General features: G+C 38.0%; 3 protein-coding genes and 1 long non-coding RNA gene across 9 annotated transcripts in view; 3 read left to right on the top strand and 1 right to left on the bottom strand.

Annotated features, from left to right (window-relative positions):
* The window catches only part of RHBDL2 (rhomboid like 2), a 45,978-nt gene extending 44,684 nt beyond the window's left edge, over positions 1 to 1,294 (top strand). For 3 of the 5 annotated variants that reach the window (XM_079113762.1, XM_079113761.1, XM_079113763.1), the window contains 2 exons: positions 4 to 65; positions 840 to 1,294. In XM_079113762.1, the coding sequence (XP_078969888.1) occupies positions 4 to 65; positions 840 to 1,019 (242 nt within the window). In that variant the 3' untranslated portion in view covers positions 1,020 to 1,294. Of the gene's footprint in view, positions 1 to 3; positions 66 to 461; positions 593 to 839 lie in introns of those variants that run through there. The other 2 variants (XM_079113764.1, XM_079113765.1) reach the window with 2 other exon arrangements.
* The window catches only part of LOC306645857, a 41,551-nt gene extending 22,783 nt beyond the window's left edge, over positions 1 to 18,768 (bottom strand). Inside the window, exon 1 of the long non-coding RNA XR_013759746.1 lies at positions 18,323 to 18,768. This is a non-coding gene — a long non-coding RNA (uncharacterized lncRNA). The remainder of the gene's footprint in view (positions 1 to 18,322) is intronic.
* GJA9 (gap junction protein alpha 9) lies at positions 4,726 to 7,821 on the top strand. The gene has a single exon (XM_079113395.1). The coding sequence runs from the start codon at positions 5,633 to 5,635 to the stop codon at positions 7,172 to 7,174; it is 1,542 nt and encodes a 513-aa protein (XP_078969521.1). The 5' UTR covers positions 4,726 to 5,632; the 3' UTR covers positions 7,175 to 7,821.
* MYCBP (MYC binding protein) lies at positions 8,383 to 18,329 on the top strand. Of its 2 annotated transcripts, none has more exons than XM_079113885.1 (5): positions 8,383 to 8,538; positions 8,732 to 8,804; positions 12,394 to 12,442; positions 12,681 to 12,810; positions 16,082 to 18,329. In XM_079113885.1, the coding sequence occupies exons 1-5, from the start codon at positions 8,455 to 8,457 to the stop codon at positions 16,103 to 16,105; spliced, it is 360 nt and encodes a 119-aa protein (XP_078970011.1). In that variant the 5' UTR covers positions 8,383 to 8,454; the 3' UTR covers positions 16,106 to 18,329. The 2 variants fall into 2 exon arrangements, with proteins under 2 accessions (XP_078970011.1, XP_078970010.1); XM_079113884.1 differs by lacking the exon at positions 16,082 to 18,329 and adding an exon at positions 14,186 to 15,442 and having other exon boundaries at positions 8,394 to 8,538.
* Positions 18,769 to 18,797: the final 29 nt, after the last annotated feature.

Raw genomic sequence — 18,797 nt, 5'->3', positions numbered from 1 at the left:
TAGTTGCGTCAGACATGGGGTTTGCTCTCTACAGAAGGTTCTTTGTCCCTGAAAATGGGTCTCCGGTGAGTTGCTTTTTTTTTTTTTAAATTAAAATTTCTTTATCAAAAAGGGTCATTGAATAAGGGCTACAACTCCATGACTTAGGGCAGTCAAACAGCCATTTGGAAGTTTTAGAAAATTCCTAAGGGAACCAGACTTTAGGATTGCCCTCACTTACCTCCCTCATCGCTACGCCTGCCATGTTGGTGGCCATTCCAAAATAGGAGATGATTTCCCTGTCCACAGAGAATAAAAAGCAGATTGGAACACAGTAATGAAAATTTGGCTCCGTATGAAATTATAATTCAGAGAAAACTGACTCAGTTTTGCTGGGATTAATCTTTAAATCTGGAGTTTCTATTTGAATATTTGTGTCTATGCTATTACTTTTGTTTTAATTCTGCATCCCATTTTTATAGGATGTTCTCATAGAGATCCCTCATGGCCACCCAATTCCTATTCTCTTGGTTAGCATTATGTGGAACCCTCCTGAATGTAATGATGATCAAGAAGAATGAGAAACAGTGGCCTCTGTTTTATGTACTCAGAGGGTAAAAATGACATTTTTTGACATTTATGTGGGTAAAAATGACATTTTTTAGCTTCGCATGTTTTAGAACATCTCCTCTCTGTGTACATGGGGTTTTGTGTCTCCTCTGTCTTATCCATAGTTCTCCAGACTTTTAAGACTCTTGTTTGGTTATGATGGTATTTGTGTTTCACTAAGAGAGATACAACCAACACATGCAATTAGCCTTTTCTTCACTTATTTCCATTTTTCTCCCTTTTCTCCACAGGTGTCCTTTGCAGCTCATATTGCAGGTGGATTTGCTGGAATGTCCATTGGTTACACTGTGTTTAGCTGCTTTGATAAAGCACTGCTGAAAGATCCAAGGTTTTGGATAGCAATTGCTGCTTATTTAGCTTGTGTTTTATTTGCTGTATTTTTCAACATTTTCCTATCCCCAGCAAACTGACCTGCCCCTAATGTAAGCCCAATAATAAAAATAGTCATATGGGGGAGAAATGGAAAACTATGAAGAAACAGAGAAGTTCCAGCAAATGCTAACAGTTTTATAAAGAGGATAAAACAACACTCAGTTCACCAGTTGCAAGCAAGGACTGCTTACAAAAGGAACTTCTGATTAAAGGAAGATCTTTCTGAATGCCAAGAGCAGGAAGAGAAAGAAAGAAAGGAAAAAAAAAAAAAAAAAAAAAGAGTAGCAATAAAGACCAGAGATTGAGTCTTTCCAGGCACATGGTATGCATGGATATATTCTATAAGAGAACTGGCTCTCCTTGGAGAACATATTTTGGTGACTTTTTTAGAATCCATGAATACTGTACTATGTGAAGAATAAAAACTTTTCATATCTGTGTTAGATTCTCAAAACTTTTTTTTTTTTTTTGGTACTGGGAACTGAACCCTGGGATGACCCAGACCTTGGGCATACAAGGCAAATGTATGAGCTACATCGCCAGTACTTTTTATTTTGAGACAGGGTCTCTTTAAGTTTTCCAGGTTGGGCTTGAACTTGTGATCCTCCTGCCTCAGCCTCCAGAGTAGCTGGGATTACAGGTCTGTGTCATTGTGCCCAGATAAAGTATCAGTTTTAACAAGATGAGATACATGTATTGTTCTGTAACTTGCTTTGCAATATGACCTAGGAATTTTTCAGTATCAGTTCATAGAGACCTTTATTTTCTGAATTGCTGAATGATATAGATGTACCATAGTTAACCATTCCTCTATTGGATTTTTAAATTGTGCTGGTTTTGTACAGTTACCAAGAGTGAATATCCTAGTATATGCAGTATGTTTTTGAGTGTTTGCTGAATATTTCAAGTACCTAGAAGTAGAAATGTTATGTTAATTGTGATAGATTTAAATTGCTCTTTGAGGGGCTGGGGAGATAGCGCAGTCAGTAGAGTGCTTGCCTTGTAAGCACAAGGCCCTGAGTTCGATCCCCAGCACCCAAAAAAAAAAAAAATTGCTCTTTGAGTATTTGTATCCAATTATATTCTCACTTCCCATATACAAGAGTTTTCCCCCACTCTGAAAAAAGAAGATATTCGAAATCTTGGAATTTTTTGTATTTTGATAGTTAGAATTTAATACTTTATTTGAATTTATCTCTGACTACTGAGGATATAAATTATTTTACCAATAATTTATATATTATACAGTACATATAATTTAGAATATAAAAATCATGTGTAGCATATAAATATGAATATATATATATAATGTAAACATGAATATATATGTATAATTGTTCCCTTGATGAAATGTTTATGTTTACTCTGAAACGTAGCTATTCAGGGAAGGAATATTTATCTGCCATGGCCAATGCACCAGGTCACTAACTCTGAAGAGAACTTTTTAATGGCCTGAAGTACAATGTAATTGTTAATAGAAAACTAGACAGAGGAACAGAATTTATCTAACTATAAAATCGGACATGACCCATTGATTATGGGCTGATGGTGAAGTTACTATTTAGTAAGAAAGTTTTTTTTGGTACTAGAAACACGGTTACATTACTAGAAACAGGGATGTTTTATTGGTAAAAATTATAGTAAAAACACATACAAACATCTCCTGATGTCTTAAATTCGACACCTCTGAATTACAGAGGAACCATTTATTCAGCTTAATTTGAAGCTCATAATTCTTTTCTAGACTGTGTTGTATTATTAGGAATTCTTTAAAAATTTTTCATCAGTGCATAATAGACAAATTAGTGGGATTTGTTGTTACATATTCACATATGTATACAACATAATGTAGTCAATTTCATTTCCTGGAAGCATTCTTTATCTGTGCTGTTCAACAAAGTAGCTTCTAGGCACATGTAGCTCTTTAAATTTCTATTAAAATTAAACAAATTAAAAATTCAGTTGCTGTCATACACAAACTAGACTGCAAGTATTCAATTGCTGCATGTAGCTGGTGGCTACCTTACTGGACAGAGCAGATAGAGAATATTTCCAATGTTGCAGAAGTTAGTTCTATTGGCTAGTGTTGTTGTAGAATGAGCAGAAAGGGAAATGGATTTTAGTTGCTGGCTGACTCATCCATGGTGCTGAACTGATCAGAATCTGCTCTATACCTCAAAGGGATGCTTTCAGAGAAGCTGAAGACAGCCATGGTATAATTTCTAAACATGATTTGCTTCTCAGATTTACCAAAACTTAAAAAGGTTTGTGTTAATTTCTGTTTTATATAATTAAGAAATAATTGTTTGGAATGTTTTTATCTTTTTTTGCTTTTGAATTCTGTGGAACTGTATGTATGTATACTAGTTTTCATGTCATTTGCCATGAAAATTTTAATTTGTAAACTAAATTATACTGTTCCTTCTTTTAGGAAATACTATGTTTTATCCTTTAAGGAAAAAAATACTTCTTTTTATGATTATAATAATAAAGGGCTCATGATAAAAAATTAAAAAGCAAAATCATAAAAAATTAAGTCAATTGTAATCCCATCACTCAGAGATAATCTATTAATATTTTGACAGATATCGTTCTAGAGTTTTTTGTATGCATCTCTACATATAAATAAATTTATAACAATGGACTATACTATTCTACTTTATAACCTGAATTGCACTAAACGGTATGTTAAATGTCTTTTTATGTTAGTATACATGTATCATTTCTACTGGCTGCCTGGTATTACACTGTGTATATACCATAATTTATTTAACCAATCTTTCTTGGGTGGATAATTATTTTGGATGCTTTCAATTTATGACTCATATATAACAATAACATCCTTGTTTACATTAAGTCCTTTTTTTAAGGCCAGAGTATACTATTATTAACATAGAACAGTCAATAGAAATTTCTATGGTTACATTTTAGACAACTGATGCTTTTCTAAGTCTTATTAACTGTACAAAATCTTTAAAAAACTAAGGACTCTAGAACTGAAAAGCCAAAACTATCACTATTCAATATTCCTAAATTTAAATGAACCTTTAAGAGAAAATATACCTCTTAATGTTTCTTTCATGCAAATTTCAAGTTTGTTCAAAGAGGAAAAGTAACAGTTGAGTAAAATAGTTAAGAACTGACTCTATAGCCACACTGAGGGGTTTGAAAGCCAGCTGCAGCTGTGTGGCTTTGGGTAAATTAAGGCATGCCTCAGTTTCTGCATCATATAGATAAAATGGGATAAATAACAAATGGGTGAAGTACCCACCTCTGAGGATTCTTGTGAGGAATGTATCTTGTAACTGTAGTATCCTAGTATTTTCTTTGATTGTGTAACATTTCCCTTCATATAAAGGACATAGGACATACAGTTATATATTTTAAATGAAAGGAAATGAAAACATTCATTCTTTCTGTCTTTCCTTTGGGGAAAGCCTGAGATAGCCTTCATCAATCTTATTATAGAACTTATTGGTCAATAATCCAAGTAGCTAAATTATAATTTGTCCCATTGTTCTCTCCAAAAAACCAAGCTATGTCTTAAATAGATAAAATATTGTTACCATATTTTCTATAATTCCATCACCACACCTCTGATCAATTTATTTCACTCTATTCCTAATAATATTTTAGTATCATATACCAGTTGAGAAATTTTAGAGTTCATTTTAATATGATAAAAATTTATACATTTTTATAGCAAAGTATAAGAATTTTATTTGTAAATATTACTGAAATTGAGTTCTAAAAATGCTTTCCAACTGCTGGAAAGAAACCAGAATTTACATATTCAAATGTGGATTAAAAAAACTAATCTAAATTTGGGCTAGGAATGTGACTCAGTGGTAGAGTGTCTGCCTGGCATGGGTGAGGCCCTCGGTTCAATCCCCTGCACCACAAACAAAACAAAACAAAACACAACAGGACAAAACACAAAACCAAACCAAAACAAAACAAAACACTAATCTAAATTCCTATAGTAAAAGCCAGATTAATTTTCTCTGGTTTTATTAAATGCTGTATTTTATTGAATTGTCAGATGAAGTACATTCATTTTCCCTGCGTATAAATGAAAATTTAAAGTCACTTACTTTGGTTATAAACTCTTACATAAAACAATCTTAATAGGTTTGTTTGTAAGACCAAATCAGTCTGTTTGTAAGACCAAGAATTTCCAGTTTAAGAAAATTAAACAGTATACTTCAGCCTAGTAAGATGACTTATAATAGGGAATCTCAGAATTCTTTTTATTTTTTATTTATTTTTTGGTGCTGGGGATTGAACCCAGAGGCTCATGCATGTTAGGCACACATTCTACCACTGAGCTACATTACTAGCCTAACAATTCTATTCATAATAGTGAATATATACATGTCTCCTCTAGGTATCTCTTTTTTTTTTGCACTGTAATGTCTAAACATAAACTTAAGCTATTTTAAATTCCTCAAATCTAAAATATGATCTTTGTGGTAGATTATTACTGCTACCTAGGGAAAAAAGTAAAACGATCAGCACATGGAAAGAGTGACGATTTGTTCATATTTTGGTCATAGGTTTGCTTTAAGAAACAGTGCTCCCTTCAGAATGGAAGAATTTATCTGCCTCCTATTTGATGGGGTTCAGAGCTCAGTTGGCTGAATAAATAAGCATGGGGGACTGGAATCTCCTTGGAGGTATTCTGGAGGAAGTCCACATTCACTCCACCATGATTGGAAAGATCTGGCTCACCATATTATTCATATTTCGAATGCTTGTTCTGGGCGTAGCAGCTGAAGATGTCTGGAATGATGAGCAGTCTGGCTTCATCTGCAATACACAACAACCGGGTTGCAGAAATGTATGCTATGACCAGGCCTTTCCTATCTCCCTCATTAGATACTGGGTTCTGCAGGTGATATTTGTGTCTTCACCATCTCTGGTCTACATGGGCCATGCTTTATATCGACTGAGAGTTCTAGAGAAAGAGAGGGAGAAGATGAAAGCTCAGTTAAGGAGAGAACTGGATGGGCTAGAGTTTGAAATACCTTCGAATCAGAGGAGACTGGAGCTAGAGCTCTGTCAGCTGGAACAAAGGAAACTAAATAAAGCTCCGCTCAGAGGAACCTTGCTTTTCACTTATGTGATACACATTTTCACTCGCTCTGTGGTTGAAATTGGGTTCATGATTGGACAGTACCTTCTATATGGATTTCACTTAGAGCCTCTATTTAAATGCCATGGTCATCCATGTCCAAATATAATTGATTGTTTTGTCTCAAGACCAACAGAAAAGACAATATTTCTATTTTTTATGCAATCCATAGCCACTGTTTCACTTTTCTTAAACATTCTAGAAATTTTCCACCTAGGTTTTAAAAAGATTAAAAGAGGGCTCTTGGGACAATATAAACTGAGGAATGAACACAATGAATTCTGTGCAAACAAGTCAAAACAAAGTCTAGCCAAATATCAGAGCACATCAGCAAACTCACTGAAGCAACTCCCTTCTGCGCCTGATTATAATCTGTTAGTGGAAAAGCAAACGCACAGAGTAACATACCCGAGTTTAAATTCATCTTCTGTATTTCAGGCAGATCCTGACAATCATGATATAAATGATGAGAAAAGCATTTTGGATGAACAGGAAACGAATGGGATGTACACACTTAGTACTACTTGTAGTCACCCTCAACACATCAGCTCAAATAATAACAAAGATGCTCATAAAATATTTGGAAAAGAAGTTAATGGTAACCACTTACAGGAAAAAAGAGAGGTTGACAGCAAAGATAGCAAAAAGAACCATTATTCTAGAGACCACTGTTCTATTCCAGGTATTGTTATGGATACAGACAACCACATGGGACAGTCACCCCACACAACTTTCTCCTTGGCAGCAGGCTCCTGCACTTGGAAACCTCGGTGGCTTAGTACTACCTGGGGTCACTCTGCAGAAGATTCAAACCAAGGGTCACCTCCTATAGGTGACCAGGGCCAGTTCAGAGAGGGCACCATCCGAAACCTTCCTCCTCCACAGGTAGACTTCCAACCAGCTGACATTCCAAACACTTCTGATTCTTTGAGAGAGTGGTCCTTTGAGTCAAAGTTTATTAGAACATGCAACAATTCCACAGATTGTCCTCCACATCATTTATTGTCCTTGACAAACAACTTCATTGGTAGGCGGGTTCCAACAGACCTTCAGATATGAACTGTTATTGCTTTTAGGTATTCTGCATATTTTACCATTAGAGTAGTAACCCAGTGGTGATGGAACATGGAGAAAGTAGATAAGGGTAGTTCTAAAGACCAGCTGTTAAGATAGACAACTGCAAACTCATTTCATAAATGGAAAAAAGCTCTAATTCTGAACGTGAAGGGGAAGTTAGAAATTCAAAGATGTAGGGTAGTCAAATTAGGATTTAATTTTTAACCTCCCTTAAAAATGTGTGAAACTGATTTGGGGAAAATCACATGCTCTGATTCCATCCTAAATGGTTTGGGACCAGGTTTTCTCACAGCCTTAGAAAATTGTTCTTGATCTATGTAATTCCTCCTTTTAGTTACTAATCCTTTATTTTGGATACTAGGTTAATTTCGTTTGCCGAGAGACTTAACTTCGTTTCCGTATAAACTGCAAACTGATGTCCGTTGAATATAACCATAATGTTGCTATCTAGTAAATAAAATCTTGAAAAAGACGCAAGACTTTTTCTCACCAGTTCATAGCATCGTGATTCACATTCTGGATTGGAGTCTTTCTTGGCTCTCCTATTCACTGGTCACGTAACCTGTCATTTTACTAACATACTTAACCTACAGAGATGTTGTATTAAAAAAAAACAAAAACAAAAAAAACCCTACGTTTAAAACGCACTGTACCTGGCACACAGTAAGCGCTCAAAAGGTTTTATTCACACGTTAGTGCTGATCCTCCAGAGAGCTATTTCAAGTCAGCCACGAAACAAGGAGACTCCAAAATTATAAAGCTTTTATAAAGCTGGAGCCAAAACATACGATTTGAAATACTCATCTCAAACCATTGTTAATCCAAGAGTCGTCCTGCTTCGGTCGTGCGTATTTTTCCAGATGACAGCCGAAAAGTTCAGCACACATGGGTCACCTAGGCTTCAATAACCTAGGTGGGAAGGGCGCGCCCACTACAAGTCGGCCATCTATCCTGCAAGAGTCTTAAGTTTCTGGACCACGCAGGCCCTGCCCCGGACGCCACGCCCACTCCAGACTCCTCCTGGACACTTACGCGGAGTTGCCAAACCCGTGCCTCTTCGCTAAGCAACCGAACAGCCCCGGAGACCGGAAGAGGAAGAAAAGGCGCTGCTTCGACAGCCAGAGGGGCGGGCGTACGCAGTCTCTCTCAGTTCAGTAGGCGCCTGGAGATGCTCAGCGTCCTGGTCGCCATGAAAACAGGCCACACCCCGGCGATCCCAGCCCGTGATTCGCAAGTGCGCAAGCGCGCGCGCCCCTCCGCGCATGAGCAGTGCTCCTCCGAGCCCGCCAGCCACGGTCTCCGGCGCCAGCTACGCCGCGGCCGCTGTCACTATGGCCCATTACAAAGTGAGGGGGGCGCGGCGTGGCTGGGGGAGTGCGGGAGGTAGCCAGCCGCTGGTCGGCTCCGGGTGGGAGATGGGGGCGCGCGCAGGTTTGGGGGTCTGAGGCAGCGAGGCGGAGGTGGGGTTGCCGGACTCCAAGCGCCTTCTTCCTGCTCTGGCCCCCGGGCTCCGGTCACTGACCCGCGGTGTCTCCTTAGGCCGCCGACTCGAAGCGCGAGCAGTTCCGGAGGTACTTGGAGAAGTCGGGGGTGCTGGACACGCTGACCAAAGGTAAGCATGGCTAGGAGAGGGTTCCTCGTGCCCTCGGCGCCCCTGACGGGCCATGCGGTGGGGAGGGAGGCGGAACTGGTGGGGCCTGTCCAGGGTCCAGCGAGGTGGGCTTGATAATCAGGGGAACCGGCTCACGCTGGCTTCCAGACGCTGCCCGGTGGGATAACCTAGTTCACGCTATCGCTCTCAGCGCCGGGAGTGAAACTCTTGCAGCTGTTGCAAAGTCTCTCCAACTTCCGTTGCTTTGCCTTGAGCAGCCGCAGTGAGCATGTTTATTAAAGACCTTGAGATCTCAATTCCTTCCGCTTTATGGAGTTTGCAGAGTCCTCAGAATCTTAAGAAACATTTTACCCCGTGCAAAGGGCAACAGGAAGCGTTAGCAGATTTGAAAGTGGGCTATAAAGTAGCTGAGTGAGCCTTACTCCCGAAGTAAGCGACTCATAAGACAATTTGGCTGTGGTTTTTCAACCCATTTCCTAGTCTATAGCAATTTCTACTTTCTGTAAATTTCATATTTAAAGTGGAAATGCAGTTTAAAGAACTTGAGGACACTTAATAAATGGTTATATTGTTTACACTTTTAAAAATGGAAGTTTACAGTTACACTGTTACATCTCTTTCTTCCTTGGGTTCAAGATCTAAGTAGACAAGGAAGGTGCTTGAAACCGCAGGATTCCAAAAGGTAGTAGAGTATTGCTTACTTCATTAGCTCAGCTGTAATTTGAATTGCCTGCTATATACTACTCAACTCATTGGGATTTTCAAAGATGTTGAATGGAATTGCTGGCAGGGATGCAGGCATGGATTCATGTGAAAATAAGACATGACTGGGTAATAATTTCTGCACTTTGCACAGAAATAAAGGTTAGGGGAAAATTCTGGGAGAACTCCTAGGTCTGGCAGAAAGCAAGCCTTTTCATTCCCATGCATGGATATGTTGGCAGTTTTGAATTGCTACCTGCTTCGGTTCAGATAGTGGTTTCCCTGTGTCTTTGCAAATTACTTTCTTGCAATACTAAGGAAATACTTGGAAAACATCGTGCAATGTTGTATCATAGATGCTTGGAATTTCATTCCTCAAGAAACCCCTATACAGTCCCTTTTTTCATTTAACCATTCAATACGTATCTGTTCTAGACGCTGGGGAGACAGCAGTGGGAAAAAAAATAGTCCCTGCCCTCACGAGCTTGCATCCTAGTTGGGGAGACAGATAATCAAGAAATACATAGTGTCAGCTAGTGGTGGTATTATAACTTAAAACTGATACCAAGGTTAGAAGATGTAAGGTGATGGGTAGGATTTGTGTGCCATTTTACACAAGGTGGTGTGGGAAAGGTCTTTCTTATGAAGTAACTCTAGAGCAGAGATGTGAATGACATAAGTGTGTTGTCAAGAGTTCCAGGAAATACAGGGAGCATCTCTAATCAGAATATCTAAAATTAAAAATGTTACAAGATTTAAACATATATGAACACCGACTTGATACTGCAAATGGAAAATTCCACACCTGACTGCATGTGATACGTATATACATACTTTCAGGCTATGTATACAAGGTGTGCATGAAGTATAAATGAATTTTGTGTTTAATCTTGGGTCCTATCCCCCAAATAGCTTACTATATATATGAAAATATTCCAAAATCTGAAATCACATGTTTGGTCCCAAGCATTTTGGATAAAGAATATTGAAACTGTACATGGAGGCCAGGGTGGCTAAAGTGAGTGAAAGACAGATGGTAAAAGGCAGAAAAGTGACAGCTGTAGAAGATAATCGACTAGAGAGAAGATGCACAGCCTTAGACCATACAACGATTTTCCTTCATGAGAGAGACCCCTGGAGGCTTCTTTTCCCTTGTTCACATCCACAGAAATGTAACCTCTCAATCTCCTTAGACAGCCAGTCTTCTACATAACATCAGAAAACACAGTATCTATTGACAAGATTTATGTAAAAATTTATTTTCAGCTTTAAACATACATGCTTTCCACAAATTTATATTTTTTATCCAGCTATTTCCAAGAGGTTTTGAAACTGCTTATAACATTAAAACACTATAAGAAAATCATTTAGAAGAAGAGGCATTTTAGATATTTTGAGCACTATATTCATCTCTAAAAAAATCCTGGCTGCTAAGGCAAAAAGGGGATCATGATTTGGTATAGACTTGTCTGACTAGAAGGCTGTGTGTTCATCCACAGAAAATACAGGGAACTTAGCATTTACATTACATTTTGCACTTACCAACCTTGTAAATATCACTGACAGAAATTTAGAAACTGAAGGAAATGGGGTGAGAGAAGAAATGGGGAAGGGTAGGAGCACTGATATTCATGTCTTGTAAAATTAGGAATTCAACAGAGATCAGTGGAAATGAATGGAAGAAGAAACAGGTTTGAGCATGTAATTTAAAGAAAAAGGTAATAAATGGAGGAATTAGGAGTATTGTAAAAGACAATGAAAGGAGAGAGAGAAGCCAAGAGGACAGTAGTGTAAAAATACTAATTTCTCAAAAAATAGAGTGTATTTCAGTGTTGTTAAAAGTAGTGGCACATTGAATTTTTCATACTGTCATTTTAAATTAATAAGGCTCTAAAAATTAAAAGAGACATATATAAATTGGTTTAGAACAGGACTTATGGAGTTTAGATAGGCACTTTTTTTTTTTTTGTATGTAGTTAGGTTTTATACTTTTATCGGATTTTTCAAAGGGTTCCATTCACAAAACAGTTAACCACTGGGTTACAGAGATTATTTTCTGAATACAGAATTCCAGGAGGTATTCATGCAATACAAGATGATCAAGGTAGTACTCATGTGAGCTATTAGGTATGAAACCACTGTAGTATATATTTTAATGCTGATTTGAGCATGTTGATTACTGGCAGTTTTTGGTTGGTGGTTATTAGCATGTTGTGTATGATACTTCATTCTTGAACATTCTGAAATGAAAGCTTCTTCCAGTAATTACTATAGCCTTACTCTCTCCTAAGTTTTTCTTACATTTCTTTTTTCCCTATACTTCTATCTAGTGCAGGTCACTCTCTTTTTTAAATGAATTACCACATCAGCCTCTTAACTGTTGTTTTCCTGCGATTATTCAGTCTTCCACTGAAGTGGATTCTGTCACTAAAGTCCAACTAAACTTACATGACCCTATGTAGTCTAGCCCCTGACCACCTTTCCAGCCATATTACCCGTAACTCCATCCAGCTGTACTTGAAATGTCAGTTCCTCAATATGTTGATTTCTTGTCCATGGGTCTTCACATTTTATCTGAAACACTCATTGCGAGGTCTTAGGTCTATCCTTCCCTTAGAGAGCGTTCCTTGTCTGATGCCTGATTCTTTCAGTGTGCTACCAAACCCACTACTCAGCATTGCTGCTTGATACTCTTGTCTAATTCCTTGCTTACCTTTTGCACTGAACAGTAAATTAGTTGGGAGCAGGGATCTTTGTCTTGTTCACCACTGTATGGACAGTCTTAGCAATGTGCTTAGCACTTAGTATTTACTGAGATATGGAACACAATTTCTGCCATTCAAATTTAAGACTTTAATTGTTGCTTTTTCTGCTTTTTGATTTGCAGTGTTGGTAGCCTTATATGAAGAACCAGAGAAACCTAATAGTGCTTTGGAGTATCCTTTTCATCTTTGAAGTCAGAAAAAGGCCTTATTATTTAAATTCTTACTTTTTCCCATACATAATAACCTTTAAAATACTTTTGTTTATTGAAAAGGTTCCTTTCTGTTTTTTGATGATGATATCTGGGTAAATATTGGTGGGTGGTTGATTCTGCTCAGGGATATTGATTATTCTGGTCTAGTTCACTAATTCCATTCAGCTCTAAGAAGTAAATTCTTAACATGATATTAGTTTTTTAAAGCATCACTTAGGAGCTGCTACCCCAGAAAATCCGGAAATAGAGTTGCTCCGCTTAGAATTGGCAGAAATGAAAGAGAAATATGAAGCTACTGTAGAAGAAAATAAAAAACTGAAAGCAAAGGTAAATTTTTAAAAGAATTCATGTTAAACATATGTTTTCCTCTAGTGATTATATGATCATAACCTCACTAAAATGGACAACTGGGGAAGGAGGAGGGTGAATATCAATCTGAATCAAATGCAAGGCAAACTTACGCCCATCTAGAAAAATCACAAGACAAACTGTAAATAGAAAAAGCAAAGTGTGGTCAAGAAGAGGTTCTTGGGAACCTGAATCAATAAAAAGAAACATTGGTTAATGCTGCTTTTAAGTAAAGGGATAGTTCTAAGATTCTTAGTTTAAGTCAATTTAGGGCCACTGCTTGTGAATGGTGTTTCCTAGAATTGTGCAGTGCATAATCTGCACTATCATGTGATGGCCCTGTGTTAACAAATTTACAGAAATAAATTGCACTTAATTTTATCTAGGCTTATATTTTTTTCTTTGTTTCAACTCCTGTAAGAACTTGCAAAAACTTCAAATCATCAACTCTAAGCTTTGAGGTTTTACTACATTCTGAATCACATAATACAGTTTATGTTACTCTAGGTATTTCTCATAATGTGTTTTATCATCTCAACAACTCTGAGATAAGTAAAACAGGTACTTCAGCCATTTTATAGGCAAGGAGACTAAAGAACAGTGAAGTTAACTAGCTTTTCAAGTATGACAGTGAATCGGAAGAAAAAACTTAACCAGGTTAAGAAAGCACAACTTAGTATAAAAGAAAATGCAGTATCTTAAATTACCTAATATTCTACAATATGCAAGTGCTAGTAAACTCTGGCACCTTTTAAGTCAGTTACTTTTTGATTAGCCATATTAATACTCATTACATAACCTTTTCCCTTTTACTTTTTTTTTTTTTTTGATGCTGGGGATTGAACCTAGAGATAGATGCTTTACCACTAAGCCACATCCCCAGCCGTTTTTATATTGGGACAGTGCCTTGCTAGGTTGCTGAGGCTGGTCTCGAACTTGAGATCCTCCTGTCTCAGCCTCCTGGGTCACTGGGATTACAGGCATGCATGACCACATTGGCTCCCTCTAGTTTTTAGGGGAAATTTCAGTAAACTTTTGGTGGAGAGGAATTAAGTTCCTTATTATAAGGCATAGTAACTTAATGAAGGTTTAGATGATTGTATATCAAATATTTGAACAGTTCAGTCATGAACTGAAATTATAGTTTCTAAGTCACATTAAATGTTTAAGTGAAAAGGGCTTTCATTAGGTTTGATTGCATTAAATCTTAAACCACTGGCTTAGAAAGCAGAGCATAGAAACTTAACTGATTCAGAAACTAAATTGAATATAATAAACTCGTTTTATTTTGTTACTAAGTTTTTACCCAATTTAGAATAAAATTCACCTAAACTCCTCTGTCTTTGCCCCATAGCTTGCTCAGTATGAACCACCTCAGGAGGAGAAGCGTGCTGAATAGGATTCTTCTCAGTTGAAAAGACACTGAAAAAATGGTTTTGTATGACTTGAATAGTTTGTATAGTATATAATCTTTTCTGAACAGATGCTATAAAACTCTTTTAATATGTTGAATTCACCTATCACACTTTAACTGTTATAAACACATATATACTTAGAATCACCAATAAAAACTCAATATAACTTGCTTTGGGTCTTAAAGCAGAAGAATCCAAAGTAAATTCTGAAAAAAAATTATACAGCCATCTAATTCATTACCTTAAAAGATATCTATTTATTAGTCTGATTAGGAATAATGATACTAGTTGGATTTTAGCCAAGGAAGATTAGCATGCAGGTATTCCTTGGTTTAGTTCAGGATATGACCATAGATAGAATCATTCTTGACAATGAAGATGACAGTGTTTATATTCTCTTTAGGCAGCTGGAGAGATCTGTGTGACAAGATGCTTTTGCATGGGTTCCCATGAATCATTTATATAATGCAGAACAAATAACTCTTCTTTGCCACCACTTTGCCTTAGATAACTGTGTGTGTGCCAGTTTGAACTCTGACACCACGTTTTCCTTCTATGCAATCATGTCCTATCTGATAATGTTGCCTTGCTTTGCTGTGTGCTTTATTGGGTCCTAGTTGCACATTTAGCCCATCTGTTTTTCAATTTGCTTAATAATGCAGTTACCCTGATTGTAATTTATATAACTTTAAACACGATCACACAATTACCCTGCCTTACTTAGTTGCTTAGTTGAGCACAGAAGTAATATAAAATTCCGGTTCATGTACAAACTGGAGTGAGAAGAGGAATGAGCCATATATCATGGGCAATGATGGGTATAATTATATAGTGCTTTTTTCCCTCAAAGTATTTTTCTAGTTCTGAATTCATTTTATCTTCATTATCCCTGTGAAGTAGGTAGGGCAAGTATGAGGAGAGGTTGGGCGCTGTATTTTTAGGCCAAAGATTGATATTACTACAAACTATTTGCTAACTATAGAACCTTTGGGCACATCACTTAACTGCTCCAAGATTCACTTTCCTCATCTGTTAAATGAGAAGAATGTCTGTGCTGCCTACCTCACAGGGTTGTTGTGAGGGTCAAATGAGAATGTATGTGAAAGATTTGTAAATGGTAAACTGCTATATTCTTGTTTGTCTTTCCCCTTCCCTTTCTTTTAGAAGACTTATAATCAGATGTTTTGTTGATCGCTTATTTTCCTCACTGATAGACTGGCATTTTAAAGAAGTGTTCCTATTTCATGGATTCCATCCCTATTGTTAGAGAACCTGTCTTTATTGTTTGTTCAAAACACATCCAAAGCAAGCTGGTTTAACTAGCAAAGACACTGGCAACTGCTGAAAACTGACCAGGCCAATTATACAGGCATTTTAATCAGTCGTGTTGACAGCAATGTGGCAGTGATCTGTCTCTTCTAGTCACAAGTTTGTTTTTGGAGGCATGCCAGATACTACTGGAAGAATATTTACTTGGATAGATTTCTCTTTTTCCATTTGGAGTGCCTCCTATGTGGACAGCAGTGGGCTAAGTGCTGGATGAGATAAAGATGAATGCCTTGAAGTAGTTTATAAGACATGTACAGAAACAATTACAAGGTGGGTTAGGATGTGCTAAGAACTGTAAGAATAATAAAACATGGCCCCAGGGGGTTTTGGAAGAGAGGGAGGACTTGGCTTCTTGAAGCAGTTGATATGGCAGTCCCTTTGTGGATATAGACAAGTATAATTTTTTTTTTTCTTCTGGCAGTAAACCCTCATTTTTTTTTTTTTTTTAGTATTAATATTTATGTCAATAAATCAGTGACACTCTCTTGTACCATCCCTTTGGACAGAATGGCAACATAGAGGTTGGATAATCACACCTTAGGTGGAAATGACCTGATTAAACTGCAGTACCAGCCAGTGATGTTTCAGAATATGGGGTCAGCCTGGCTTCTGGAGAGCCTCTTCAACATTTCTATCAAGGATTTGGGTGAAGACTGTGTATAAGAAGATACTTAATGGATCAGAAAATGGATCTCTTCAGTCCTGCTATGCTTCAGCTGGCTTATCTATAAAATATAGATTTCACATCTTGCCTTCCTCAGAAGGTTGCTGTAAAGATCATATTAAATATTGTGGATGTAAAACAAGTGCCTTGAAAACTGCAAAAGGGTTACATACAGATCAGGTGGTAGTAGTGCTAAATCTGTAAGTGCCACAGAATTGAAAGGGCTGGTTGGGCAGACAATACTGGAACAAATCTTAAAATGATTGTCAATCTGGAAGTACCCAAACTGCTGGACCTAAACCAAAAGCTGAAATATCAAGTCTTATATTTAGGTTAAAAATGCAGTTATGCTAGTTTAGAAAATAAGATTGTTAACAAAGTACTAGTTCCAGTGATTGTCAGTGTGAACGACTTTATATTCCACGGATACTTTAAAAAAAATTTCCATTCTGGAAAGCATTAGGAATATTGTCCAGGTGCTAAATAGTTATCCTGAAGGTTGTATTGGTTAGTACTGCTCTGTAGGTGCCAGACATTGGAAGGATGTTGATAAGCTTGAATGCATTTAAAGGAAGAACAACCATAGGGAAAGGGGATTTGAAAATATGAGTCTGTTGTTCAATATGGTAGCTACTAGCTGCATGTGGCGATTAAAATTAAATAAAAATAATTCAGTTCCATTGTCACTGGCAATGGTTCTAATGCTCAATCCACATGTGGCCAGTGGCTACCATATAGAACAAATTCAGAACATTTCTATCATTACAGAAAGTTCTATGGAACAGTTCCATAGAAGGAATAGTTGAGGGAACTTAAGATTTTTAGTATGGAATAGAAAAGACCCTCTTGGTGGGTAATGAAGACTACAGTTTAATATCTGAAGGGCTATTAGGAAAACATGATTCTATTGTGTTCCATTATAAGCTTCAGGGTGTGATTACTGACTTGAATAAGCAAGTTTTAAGCAAAACTCTACCATAATGGAATAGCTACCTTTTGAGAAAGTGAGCTCTCCTTTGGAATATAGTCCATGGGTTCTGCATCCATGGATTCAACCAACAGTGGACTGAGAATATTTGGGAAAAAAATGGTTTCTGTACTGAATATGTACACATTTTTGTGTCTTGTCATTATTCCCAAACAATACAACTACTATTTGGGTAGTATTTGCATTGTTAGGTATTATAAGTATGTAGGGATGCTACAGAGTATATGGAAGGAGGATGTGCGAAAGTTATATACAACTAGGCCATTTTATGTAAGGGACTTGAGCATCCATGAATCCCTGTGGTGGGCAGTGCTGGAAGCAATCCTTCCTGGATACCAAAGAAGACTATAGTTAGGTGCATTCTGCATCGTTTATCAGTCAGACACACTATAGAGTTGATTCTTTTAGGTGAAAGGTTGGGTTAGAATGACCTCTAAGGATGTCCTACCTTTAACTTAGGTTCACACATAACCAAATCCTAGACCTGTATGAAGTGTACTTTGCCTTCATAATAAAAAAATCAGTCTCCTTGAAAGATCAGGACCACCACCCTAACCTGTTTATAAAATGTATATGGCTGTACTTTAAGAGGATTCTGTTGTCAAATTTCCTTCTAGAGACTGAAAAGCAAAAATTCTTGTATTTTTCTCAAACATATTTGGTAACCAACATTTACTTTAGTGTGCTTCCATTATTTTTTCCTTTGGTCTCTAATTTGAAGGGATCAGAGAAGATGCAACATTTTACAGGGTCATGGAATTCCTGGAGAAATAAAGTTTGACCATGTGGGAAGGACAGGGAATTTGAGTCCTGCTGAGTTTGAGTAGCAGTATTCACTATCAGCTATTTGCTGAAGAATGATAGTCTACCTTGGTTGCATTTGCTTTCCTTTCACGGTCCAACTACCTGCTAAATCAAGCTATCACACCCACCCATGACTGCCTTGGTTGAGACTTTGCCTTCTAACTGGCTCCTTCATACCTCTACATGCCCCAATTGCATCCATCCATCTAGACCTGCTCAGACGCCAATTCTGCAGCATTTCATCTGTGCCTATGGCATTTCCGCACAATATCTCTTGCGAAGGCTACTTACGCAGAGATCCGATCTCTCTTAATCTTCAAGCAGTTTTGAGGGCAGGCAGGGTCCAAGTCGGTTCCAGTTTCAAGCCCGTGGTTAGATACTCAGGACGTCACAGGCATCAGTAAGCGTAGGTTCGGCGAGCACAACTGGAGGAGGACAATCAGTTCTTCCCCCAAAGCCTAGAGAGCATCTCCCTATGCGGTGCTCTCGACAGCTCGGAAGAAGGTAGAGAAACTGTGAGGAACACTGTGCGTGCAGGGCAGCACCAAGGTGCGTGCCGGCTGGGCCCAGGGCAGAGGGACCGAGCCTGGCGAGAGGCGCGGCCGGGCCGTCCTCCTCGTGACTCCTCCTCCCCCCTCCGCTGCTGGGAGTCAGGTGATTCCGGGCACGTGACGGGCACCACCTACCTTGCTGCTCCCGAGTGGCGGCTGGGGCAGCCAATGAGGTCTTGGACCCCGGATCGGGGCCTATGAGAGCCGGGCTCTGG

The sequence above is a fragment of the Sciurus vulgaris genome (genome assembly GCF_902686455.1).
Source record: "Sciurus vulgaris genome assembly, chromosome: 1".
NCBI lineage: Eukaryota > Metazoa > Chordata > Mammalia > Rodentia > Sciuridae > Sciurus > Sciurus vulgaris.
This window is presented reverse-complemented; position numbering and strand designations above follow the sequence as displayed.

Excerpts from the sequence above, each read along its gene's own strand:
- GJA9 (XM_079113395.1), top strand. The coding sequence starts at position 5,633 with ATGGGGGACTGGAATCTCCTTGGAGGTATTCTGGAGGAAGTCCACATT.
- MYCBP (XM_079113884.1), top strand. The coding sequence starts at position 8,455 with ATGAGCAGTGCTCCTCCGAGCCCGCCAGCCACGGTCTCCGGCGCCAGC. Across the intron at positions 12,443-12,680 it reads AAACCTAATAGTGCTTTGGA|TTTTTTAAAGCATCACTTAG; the intron begins GTATCCTTTTCA and ends ACATGATATTAG. Across the intron at positions 12,811-14,185 it reads ATAAAAAACTGAAAGCAAAG|CTTGCTCAGTATGAACCACC; the intron begins GTAAATTTTTAA and ends TTTGCCCCATAG.